The following is an 11,235-nucleotide window of genomic DNA, read 5'->3' as shown; positions in this document are numbered from 1 at the left end:
TAGTTTGGTCTAGGAGGTGTTCCTAGTTTCTTTTTTTGTTTTTATGTTTCCTGTTTGCTTTTCAAAAAAAACTTTAGTACTACCCTTTTATTGAGCACTATAATTCGTATTTTGGGAAGTATGTAATTATAATATTAAATTTTTTTTTCTTTCTTTTGTGTTAGCTAATAAGTTTCTGGAAAAAAAATAACTTTAATGTTATAAGTATGTATTTTCCGAAATATATATTTATAATACTACCATCGCACTAAGTGATGATAGTACTAAAGTTTTATTCTCAATCGTCAAGTTATGCCTCATTGGCGCGAGCACATTTCGGTGTTTAGGAAATAGGCATTTTCTTTATTAAAGGAAAAAAAAGATATAAAAAGAAATAATCGTAAAAGTAGGGATAATGTAAATGTGTTATTTTTTGAGTAAATACTATTTTGGATCCTTAACAAAAAACAAGGAATCCATTTTAATCCTTTAGAAAAAAAAGTATCTATATTAGTCCTTTTTTATGGACTAATATGAGTCTTCTTTGAATTTTTGAGGGAGCACAATTTCAAAGAATTGAAATTTTAGATGAACAACAAATCGATTTTTTTGTTCAAGGGATTAAAATAAATTTCGTGTTTTTTGTTGAGGATCCGAAAAAGTATTTACTCTTATTTTTTTATATTTGATAAAAAATGTAACCAGTATTCATATAACCCTAAAAGGAAATTACGATTAAGCTAAGAGTTTTACTTTGTATATTTGACTTTGTTAACCTATGGATTTTAATTACCAACATCGATTAAAATCATCATTTCTATAAGCAAAATACCATATATATATATTTTACGAAAAGAACACGACACAATCACTTAAACCTTCACATAACTCTCAGAGTAGGCTTCCTAGGCTAATACAAACGAAGTCCAGAGCAAGACATAACAAAAAATAACATAACAGAACATGCGAGTTTTAAAGAACGAAATTCACAACTGGCAAATCCATCAGGTTTGAAACGTTGCTGCCACCAATGCAAGTCCAAGTGACACCCATTTTCCATACACACCAATCTTCACAGCGGCAGAGTTCACTTCAGAGGGGTTAACCTGTGATGAATCAGAGGATGATGCAGTATCCTTATCAGGTTTAGGTGCCTTTGCAGTATCAGCAGAAGGCTCTGGTGCCAAAGACGGTGCTTTTGATGGTGCCTTAGCAACTGCAAAGAAATCCGAAGGAAGAAGTACCTTTCCCACTTTATAAATAGCAAGATGCTTATCCGAATATATTATACCATTGATGGTAGTGTTAACCTCCCCTGTTGATATGTTCACACTCCCACCATAACTTACCACGTTCAGTTCCACCTTTCCTGGTTTAGCACCTGCCAGTGTTCTCACAGGGTTTGTCAGAGTATCAAAGTTTGAGCTAGACACATAATCTGAAATAACGTGGAACTGTAAGAGTTCAAGCTTTTGTCCGTCAGAAAGAGAGTTGAGGAACCCTGCTTTGAGTTCTGAGAAGGCACTGTCATCTGGTGCTAGAATGGTTAAGCCACCAGATTTTGTAGTTACAAGCTGTGCATTGAGTTGGTTGATCAATTGGGTGGTTTTCATTAGACGAATTAGAACATTGAATGACTTGGCTTTCCTCAAAATTCCCACAATGTCAATGGCTGCATTGTCAGGGGTGCTATCACTTGGTGATTGTGGTAATGATGGAACCAATGGTTTAGGTGCTGCAGCTGGTGGGGTAGTGGTAGATTGTACTGGAGCTACAACTGGTGATTGGGCTAGAGTGTTGGTGGAATACAAGAGGGAAAGTAGTAGTGCTAGTGAGAAGGGCAAGAGAAATTGCTTCTTCAACATCATTTTAGATTTTGGTGAATGGAGGTTCTTGTGCTTATGGATAGGAATGCAAATGGTTGGAATTGTACTTACAATGAGTACTTGATACATTGATGATATGCAGGAGATGGCTATTTATAAAGGCTGGAAGACTATGATAGGTAGGTGAAAGGCTTTGTTGGAATACCTTAAATTGTGATTTGTGAACATATATCTTGGTACGTGGCAAGGAGATTAAGGTATTGCATCAATGAAGGTGGGTATGGGAGTAACAGATTTGGGTGATGGAGCAGTAAGTTCTTGCTTCAAGGGCCACCCCAAACATGCTCTCATAATCAAATAGTGATTGAATGAAAGGATGTTGTATTGAAACATCTTACTTAGATTTTAAATGACAAACGCTCAAGGAGATATAAATTATCAACTTTAATTTATTGACAAAACCACCGTACTATTAGGTAAAAGATTTTTTAAGATAAAATACATTTTTTATGTTCTGCCAAATTTTAATGGTGCGGGATTGATCCTATATCAATTAAGTTCGCATTTGACTACATTAGTTTGGTAAAATATATGAAATATGTTTTTTTTATAAGTTATGAAATATGCTTTAATTGGGCAAATCTTTACCCAATAGTCTTAGTAGAGTGCTTTTGACTGAATGTATGCAATAACTTTAAGAAATATGATTAAACATGGACAATAGTTTGACATATATAAGATTAAGGATCCGTTTGGATGATCTTTTTTATTCCTTCCAAAAGCTGCTTTTTTTAAGGAGAAAAATACTTCTCACTCTAAGTTCGTTTGGATGTCTGGTTAAAAAAAAAAGTCACAAAAAAGTTAAAAATTTACCTTTTTTTAAGGTAAAAATATTTAGCTTCTAAAAAAATTAAAATAAAAAACCAGATATTTTTATTAAAATCTAAATAACTTTAATCTTTATAAAAATTACTTTTAAAATAAGTAAAAGATAAAAATTTAAAAGTGCAAACAAATGGGCTCTATCTATGTTAAAAATGCACCTATTTTTCATAGATTATTACTTTAAATGTATATGAGAAGATGTATCTACATTCTTGGAAACAATTTTTGTTTTGCCCTCTTAGCTACACCTGTCCTCTTCAAAAGCAGTGTTTTAAAACTTCACCCCGCTTCCCAGGTTGACCCGGATCAACCTAACCCCTCCCCTATGAGGGTTGTGGTCACAAGTTGGACCCTATATACATATTGACCCTTCCGACCCCCAAAACCCGGCCGAGTTTCAGTGACTCCCGGGCCAAAGAGATCAAAGGGGGTCACTGCCTGTTTTTTTTAAAGAAAATTTCATAAAACAACATCGTTTTATTAAAAAAAATAAAAAATAAAAATGCTTGCAAACTTAAATGGTATCTTGGTGGGCTTGAATTTGATGATGTTACTTTTCAATAACTCTATTAGAATATGAGTTTTGTACTTTGGTATTTTGATATTTTAATTAGGTTGTGTAATATTGACTTGTGTTGTAATTATGTTAAGTATATTTTAAATCTTTGATGATGAGTGATTTATTTTTTAATATTTTCATATATATATATATATTTATTTATTTATATTTTTTTAATATATAAAATCGCGCGTAGTGACCTCTTAACCCCTCAATTAAACTCGTGACCTCTGACCTTGGCCGGGTCAATGACCGAGCCGAGTTTTTAAACACTGCTCAAAAGATAAGTTACGCAGGTTGATATTTTACAGGTGAAAAAAATTTAAAAAAATTCCACTCGTGTAGTAGGGGAATGCACCTTAATAGAAAATTTATTTATACCGAACATCTCATGCTTCCGTGATAATTACAAAATAGACCCTGGAAAATCTTTGATTATGCCACTGCAGAACTGGGATCGAGGAGAACAATCTCACCTACCTATCGATGGATCTGGAACAAATTTACTACCATGTCATAAGTTGGTAATTAATCGGGAAAATATTACTCTCATTTTACATGAGATAATTATTTTATTTTTTCTTACTTCGAAAATCACACTCTATCTTTTTTCTTTTTCTTTTTTGTTTTTTAATGGTGGGCCCTACTTGAATTATCTCTATAGCATGAGAGAACTAATCTCATGTAATATGAGACTAATATTCCCCAATTAACAAAAGTCTTATTTGATAGAGGTTGAACTCATTCAGGCATACAACCTAATACACATGGATAAATTCTTGATTTATCATATTTTAAGGGATTAAAATATGCGAATTAACTTCTAAATCTAATTAAACAACATAAAAACTTACAGTTATTTGATTAAGGTCCAGTTATAATATTGTTTTTAAAAACAATTTTTTGATTTTCAAAATAAAAAAAAACTTGTTTGATAAGGTTTATTTTGTAAAAAAAATAAAAAAATTGTAACTGTTTTTTTTTTTAGAATCAAATTTAGAGAACATGTCCGAGTTGTTTTTGTTTTGTGTTTTGATTTTAACTTTCAAAACAAAAGAATATAGAAAACACTTGTTAACATAACTATTCTACAAAATAATTTTAAGAACAAAAAAATCAGAACACAATCAAACAGACCCAAATGCCATAACTTAACTATGGAAAATATTGCAAGGTCTGAGTAATTCTTGCATTTTTGTTGATAAATTAAGCTAATTAAAGCAAGGATGTGCTTGGATGAGACACGGAGAATGGGGAGTCAAGAAAGCATATCTATGATTAAGGAGGAAAATCATGATGATTAGGAGAGTTTTGAACAAGCATTTTCACGAAAGTAATGTTTCCAAACATAAGAAAACCTCCATGAAGTTGTCTTTTGGCCAATTTTTCATATATCAAAGACGACACATTTGGATCTTATTGTATATAAGTTTTAGATCAATCTCTTATCTTTTCAACGAGACCAAAATCGCATCAATTGGATGAGTACGACTCAAGTTATACCCAAAACACGAAAGCAATGTGTATGCACGCCAAAATGACTAAATCGAGTGCTAAACCAAAGTGTGAGGATATCATGAAGTTTCGGCCAACAGTACACCAAAGTGCCCAAATTGCATGCTAAAGCTCTTCGATTGTAAAAAGAGCGTAAAGTTATGTTTAGATACATAGTCCCACATTGGTTGGAGTTTATAAGGCCTTGGGTACTCCCACCCTTCGAGCTAGCTTTTATGGTAGTGTATTCCAAAGTTCTTTACAAGTTACTGCTGACATATTAAGGCGCCAATTCTACACACTTAAGCCTCTGCATTCGCGAGAAACATAGCCTATTCAAATATAAAAAATGCCAAAGAAAGGTTGTTCCTTATAAATAAGAGGCCAATATTAGAGTTAAAGATCTCTGAACCGCGAAATTACCTTGGTGTATGTTTGAGAGCTCTGAAGACACTTGGAAGACAAGATCAGGTGGTGGATATGCAAAGATTCACTACATGCCATGGAGTTTAGGGAAGCCTTTTCTGTTCTTTTTGTTTTTTATCTTGTCATGTCTAACTAAATTTTTTTGTAGTTAGTGTTAGATTGTTTAATTGAATCTTGTTGACAATTGTTCTTTTGATTTTATGATTATGTTAATTATTCTCATTTTTTATGCTTTCTCTGTGTCACAACTTTGGGGATTGATTATCGATTATGTATTGCAATAGGGATGTATGTGCATAACTCTAACCTATGTAATTAACCATAACTCGTAATCGATCTAGGAATAGACGAGGAAAGTTGTATGATCAAGCTAATTGTCAATGCTTAGGGGTGTATTGGATTGGAATTTCAAAAGATTTTAATGAATTTTTTTTGTACAAAAAAATCTATTGGTATTCAATTAGGATTTTTTTTTCAATTAAGATTTTAATGGATTGAGAAAAAGTCATGTGGTATTCGATTAGGATTTTAAAAAATTATTTTAGAGTCCATCCAAATCCGTTGGTATTCAATCAAGATTTTAAACAATGGAAAAGCAATCTTGTGTTGTGGTATTCGAAAATCTAACAATTTTATTGGATTTTCCATTGGCACGAATTTCGTGAGACTTTTTAGTAAGAAATATAAATAAGATGTCTCTCTCACAATCTCACCCTAAACCCCTAGGATTTCTTGAAATTTATCTATTGCAGTGTTTTCTTCTTCCTTTAACAGGTTGACCTGCTCAAAATCGGGTTCCACCATGGGAGCTTCGTCAAAACTCATAAAAAGCATATTTTTTTAGCGATTTTCATTACAAACAACCGAGAAACAACAAACCAACGAGATTTTAATATAATCTATCTCAAAATTAACATATTTTTGAGACATTTTTTAGAAATTTTGGAAGTTTAAAAAGAGATTATTCAAGTTATGGGTCGCGGTTTTCTTCGCACAAAAAGGTGTTATTTTTATATTAAAAATAACATAAAACAGTGAAAAAATAATAGGGGAACTAAATTCTCAAACCAATTTTCATTTTACATCAATGAAACAATATCAATTTAAAGAAAGATTGAAACTTTCATAGTATGAACCCTACATCTCATAACAATACATTCATGAATAAAATTTCTTCACTATAGAAAATGATTTCAAACAATTTTTGTGTCAATAGATAATTAAAAACTTGTTTTTCAAAAGTCCCAAAGCAATTTAAGGTTTCAATGTATCGATTGAAAAAAATTGGAGAAATTTTCTAAACTTTCATGTAATAAAACCCAAAAATTCATATCCAAAATTTTCTTAGAATATTCAATGAAAATATGCATATGATATATGGTTAGAAAACTCTCATCGCGTAGAACAAAAATCACAAGTTTTTCAAGATCAATCGTGAAAAATTTCAAACGAAATTTTATCATGAACTTTAGGTTCTATATGCAAATTTAGAATTATTTTAATAATTAAAAAAATTTGGGTCATATAATCATATATGCATAGCTTTGAAAACAAATGAATAAGATAATTTTCAACTCATTGGTCAAATCCAAGAGCAGGAACAAGAAAATGCTAATGCATGAGGACTAGTATAACTTTAGATATGTGAAAAGCTGTTATTTAATAATTTTGAATATTTGTTAAAAATTATATTATGTTTTACTGATTAAAAAAATTATATTAGGTTTTACTTTTTTTTATTAATTTCATTGCATTTCATTGTTATTTTTTTACGGAAAAAGTTATACTTTCAACCTATTTTTATTTACAATCTTTTACAATCATATCTTAACCATTGATTTTCGTTAATCTACGATTATTATTTTATTAAATCAAACTCATTAATTAATATTCATCGATTAAAATCATCATTTCTATAAGCAAAATACCATATATATTTTACGAAAAGAACACGACACAATCACTTAAACCTTCACATAACTCTCAGAGTAGGCTTCCTAGGCTAATACAAACGAAGTCCAGAACAAGACATAACAAAAAATAACATAACAGAACATGCGAGTTTTAAAGAACGAAATTCACAACTGGCAAATCCATCAGGTTTGAAACGTTGCTGCCACCAATGCAAGTCCAAGTGACACCCATTTTCCATACACACCAATCTTCACAGCGGCAGAGTTCACTACAGAGGGGTTAACCTGTGATGAATCAGAGGATGATGCAGTATCCTTATCAGGTTTAGGAGCCTTTGCAGTATCAGCAGAAGGTTCTGGTGCCAAAGACGGTGCTTTTGATGGTGCCTTAGCAACTGCAAAGAAATCCAAAGGAAGAAGCACCTTTCCCACTTTATAAATAGCAAGATGCTTATCCGAATATATTATACCATTGATGGTAGTGTTAACCTCCCCTGTTGATATGTTCACACTCCCACCATAACTTACCACGTTCAGTTCCACCTTTCCTGGTTTAGCACCTGCCAGTGTTCTCACAGGGTTTGTCAGAGTATCAAAGTTTGAGCTAGACACATAATCTGAAATAACGTGGAACTGTAAGAGTTCAAGCTTTTGTCCGTCAGAAAGAGAGTTGAGGAACCCTGCTTTGAGTTCTGAGAAGGCACTGTCATCTGGTGCTAGAATGGTTAAGCCACCAGATTTTGTAGTTACAAGCTGTGCATTGAGTTGGTTGATCAATTGGGTGGTTTTCATTAGACGAATTAGAACATTGAATGACTTGGCCTTCCTCAAAATTCCCACAATGTCAATGGCTGCATTGTCAGGGGTGCTATCACTTGGTGATTGTGGTAATGATGGAACCAATGGTTTAGGTGCTGCAGCTGGTGGGGTAGGGGTAGATTGTACTGGGGCAATCGTTGGTGATTGAGCTAGAGTGTTTGTGGAATACAAGAGGGAAAGTAGTAGTGCTAGTGAGAAGGGCAAGAGAAATTGCTTCTTCAACATCTTCTTAGATTTTGGTGAATGAAGGTTTTGATGATATTGTAAAGATGTTCAAATGGTAGGAATTGTACTTGCAATGAGCACTTGATGCATTGATGATATGGAGGAGTAGGCTTTTATTGAGGCTGGGAGAGAATGACAGGTAGGTGAAAGGCTTTGTTGGTTGTGATTTGTGAACATATATCTTGGTATGTGGCAAGGAGATTAAGGTATTGCATCAATGAAGATAGATACGGGGATAAGAGATTAGAGTGATAGAGCAATGAGTTCTTGCTTGAAAGGGACATGAAAAATAGTGGGAGAGGCAGAGTTTGATAGGATGTGAGCAGATACAGCAATCACTTGCCCGAATGTGTTGCGAGGTGTCTTATACTCTCATTATCCGACAAGGAGATTATGGTGAAGATTGAAACGTTAGAAAAAGTGAGAGCTTAATTGAATGTAAAGGAGTTAGATGGGTGTATATGTTGCTTTCAATTAGGATCAATGTAAAATCCATCCCTTTAGTTTTAGCTCTTAAAAACTCATACCATTCGCTTTCAATCAGGAGATCGATGGTAATTATTAATTGGGTGTCTACTAATAAAATATGGTTATGAGAATGTGCTGCCTTGTAGTTAAAAAGAGTATTCAAATTCTTTATAAATTCATTTACAAGTTCTTTTCCAAAAAATTCATGGGAGATGTTAGTTGCACATAATTTGGTGTTATATCACTTCTCATACCATTTTCTTTGCACAAATTAAAATAGGTTTATGACTTCATGACTCATGAGAATGGTGCACTTGCTTGTACTGAATGTATTTCGCAGTTTAACCAATTTTATTGCAATGTTAGAAATACTTTACACCAATGATATTCGAATATTACTACCTTGTTTTTTTCACAGCACATTGCACAACCACCAATTAGTGAGTTAAGGAAATGAGCAATTATCAACAATGCCTGCTGTTGTTACCTTTTGGGCTTTGTCACCCAAAGTCACACAGAGTGCACCGGTGATATTAAAAATGGTTTATTCGATTATAAGTGTAAAGATTTCAGTAAAACCTGTTATTTATCTACTACGTCTTGTTTTGAAGGAGTAAGTGTAGTTCCACTTTAAATTTTATATATCTCATTTGTTTGGGCGAATAATTTAAATGGGTACCATCACATGCAATTGACATTGTCATAAAAATTATGTATATGTAACAACTAATAGTGTACGTATGATCATAGTTATATAATCCAGAGGTTAACTCGGTCATTAGCACAGGTCACCAAGTTAGCAATTTGACTAAAGAAATTTTTTTTTTCTTTAAAAAGAATATTACATATAAAAAAATATTTTATAAAACAAGTATTGTATGACGTAATTGTGTTTTAAAACAAGGTAAGTTGGATAATGGTATTAATAAACTTAGAATATAACTTAATGGAAACATTAGTAGGATAATGCACACTTACATCAATCCTTAACGTATTATATTTGTTCTCGGCCCTCTCATGTAGGATTTTGGGTCCAATCCATGTACGGCTCAAGAGACCCAACAATCAAGATTTAAAGGCTAACAAGGATTAGTCTTTAGCTATCAGTTGATAAATATCTTTGAGGGAACTAAAACAAAAAAAAAGGAAACACGTCTATCCTACATTGATGTTGTCCCGCAGGCGTAGCCCATAAATAGACATCCTGCATACGAAATAGGTTGCAAAAATCACATTCGTCCATCAATGAGACTAAGTGCCACCATACTAAACCGGCATAAGCTGGACATCCACCTAACATATAATGGAGGCTTGAAGTTCGGGTATAATCATCTGAATCATTTCTACTTGAGAGTCAAAGTGCTGTACAGTTACCTCACATTTGTCCCAGCCAAACAAGGTTATACAACCCCAATTCATCAATCTTGCATAAGTATCCCACAGCGATATCCATTCCGGATAAGTCTCTCTCATATTGTTATTGAACTAGACTCAACCATATGTGATCCAACCCAATATTTCTCGGACCGATCATTATTCAAATGTAAGAAGTAGTTTTTTTCTAAAAAGTTAACCAAGTATGATTTAAAAGTTACAAAGTTATTTTTTTTCAATATATATATATATATATATATATATATATATATATATATATAAATAAACATTTCTAGAATCACTTTAGATAAGATTATCTACAGCTACCATTTATAACTATTCTCTCCCAGGAGAACATAGTTATAACATTAAAGTTGCTTTTTTTTTTTCTCTCCTCAATTACTTTTCAGAACTTGTTTGCTGATGTGGAGAGAGAGAGAAAAAAGCAACTTTAATGTTATAATTATGTTCTCCCAGGAGAACATAGCTATAAATGATAACGGTAGATAACATTATCTAAAGTGGCTGTAGAAATATTTTTTCTATATATATATATATATATATATATATATATATATATATATATATGGGATTATGTTTATCTCATTTTACATGAGATAAACAACTCTCCTACACACACAAAAAGGAATTGGGTCCCACCACTCTTTTTTCTCTCTCCTCTTACCTGGGGGTCCCACTTATACTTTTATTTCTACAACATGAGATATTTTTTTTCGACAACATAAGAAAAATATATCCCTATATATATATAGGAAAAAAACATTTATCAAGTTGTTTGAGATAATTTTATCTCCGGCTCCTTCAAAACTACGTCGTTTTGTTTATTTTTTTTATATATATATTAATTCACATTTGAATGGTTATGATTCCTTCTTTCTCTCTCTTCCTTTATCACTATTGATATATATATATATATATATATATATATATATATGATGGGAATAAAGTTCCAACCTATAACATTAAATAAAGTACACAAATCCCTCACTATTATACCAGTCTTTGATTAATATGATTTCATCATTTTTAATTTTTTATTATATTAAAAAAATCCGTTAGTATGTGCGTTACACAAACTGAGAGTAATTCTTTTCCTCTCCCATTGATCCCTTTCTTCTTTTCCTGTCATTCTCTTTCTTTCTTTCTTGTTTTTCTATATATAAATTCATTCTTCTTTATTTAATCCAATTATTCAATTTTAGTAGTCTACTGAACTCCATACTGTCCTTAACTGTAAGGACATTCG

At 32.3% G+C, this 11,235-nt stretch overlaps 2 protein-coding genes across 2 annotated transcripts; both read right to left on the bottom strand.

Moving 5' to 3' along the window:
• Positions 1–983: 983 nt before the first annotated feature.
• LOC133294380 (fasciclin-like arabinogalactan protein 12) lies at positions 984–1,847 on the bottom strand. Its single transcript, XM_061493032.1, has one exon. It carries the CDS (start codon positions 1,845–1,847, stop codon positions 984–986), a length of 864 nt encoding a protein of 287 aa, XP_061349016.1.
• Positions 1,848–7,265: 5,418 nt separating this feature from the next.
• Positions 7,266–8,126, bottom strand: LOC133294378 (fasciclin-like arabinogalactan protein 12). The gene has a single exon (XM_061493030.1). It carries the CDS (start codon positions 8,124–8,126, stop codon positions 7,266–7,268), a length of 861 nt encoding a protein of 286 aa, XP_061349014.1.
• Between the last annotated feature and the right edge of the window lie 3,109 nt (positions 8,127–11,235).

This window comes from Gastrolobium bilobum, unplaced genomic scaffold (genome assembly GCF_033153095.1).
Source record: "Gastrolobium bilobum isolate Gb01-03AN ecotype WA unplaced genomic scaffold, APGP_CSIRO_Gbil_v1 utg36521, whole genome shotgun sequence".
NCBI classification, from domain to species: Eukaryota; Viridiplantae; Streptophyta; class Magnoliopsida; order Fabales; family Fabaceae; genus Gastrolobium; species Gastrolobium bilobum.
The sequence above is the reverse complement of the archived record's forward strand: the minus strand, read 5'-3'. Positions and strand labels throughout refer to the sequence as shown.

Coding starts and splice junctions, on each gene's coding strand:
- LOC133294378 (XM_061493030.1), bottom strand. CDS start 8,126: ATGTTGAAGAAGCAATTTCTCTTGCCCTTCTCACTAGCACTACTACTT.
- LOC133294380 (XM_061493032.1), bottom strand. CDS start 1,847: ATGATGTTGAAGAAGCAATTTCTCTTGCCCTTCTCACTAGCACTACTA.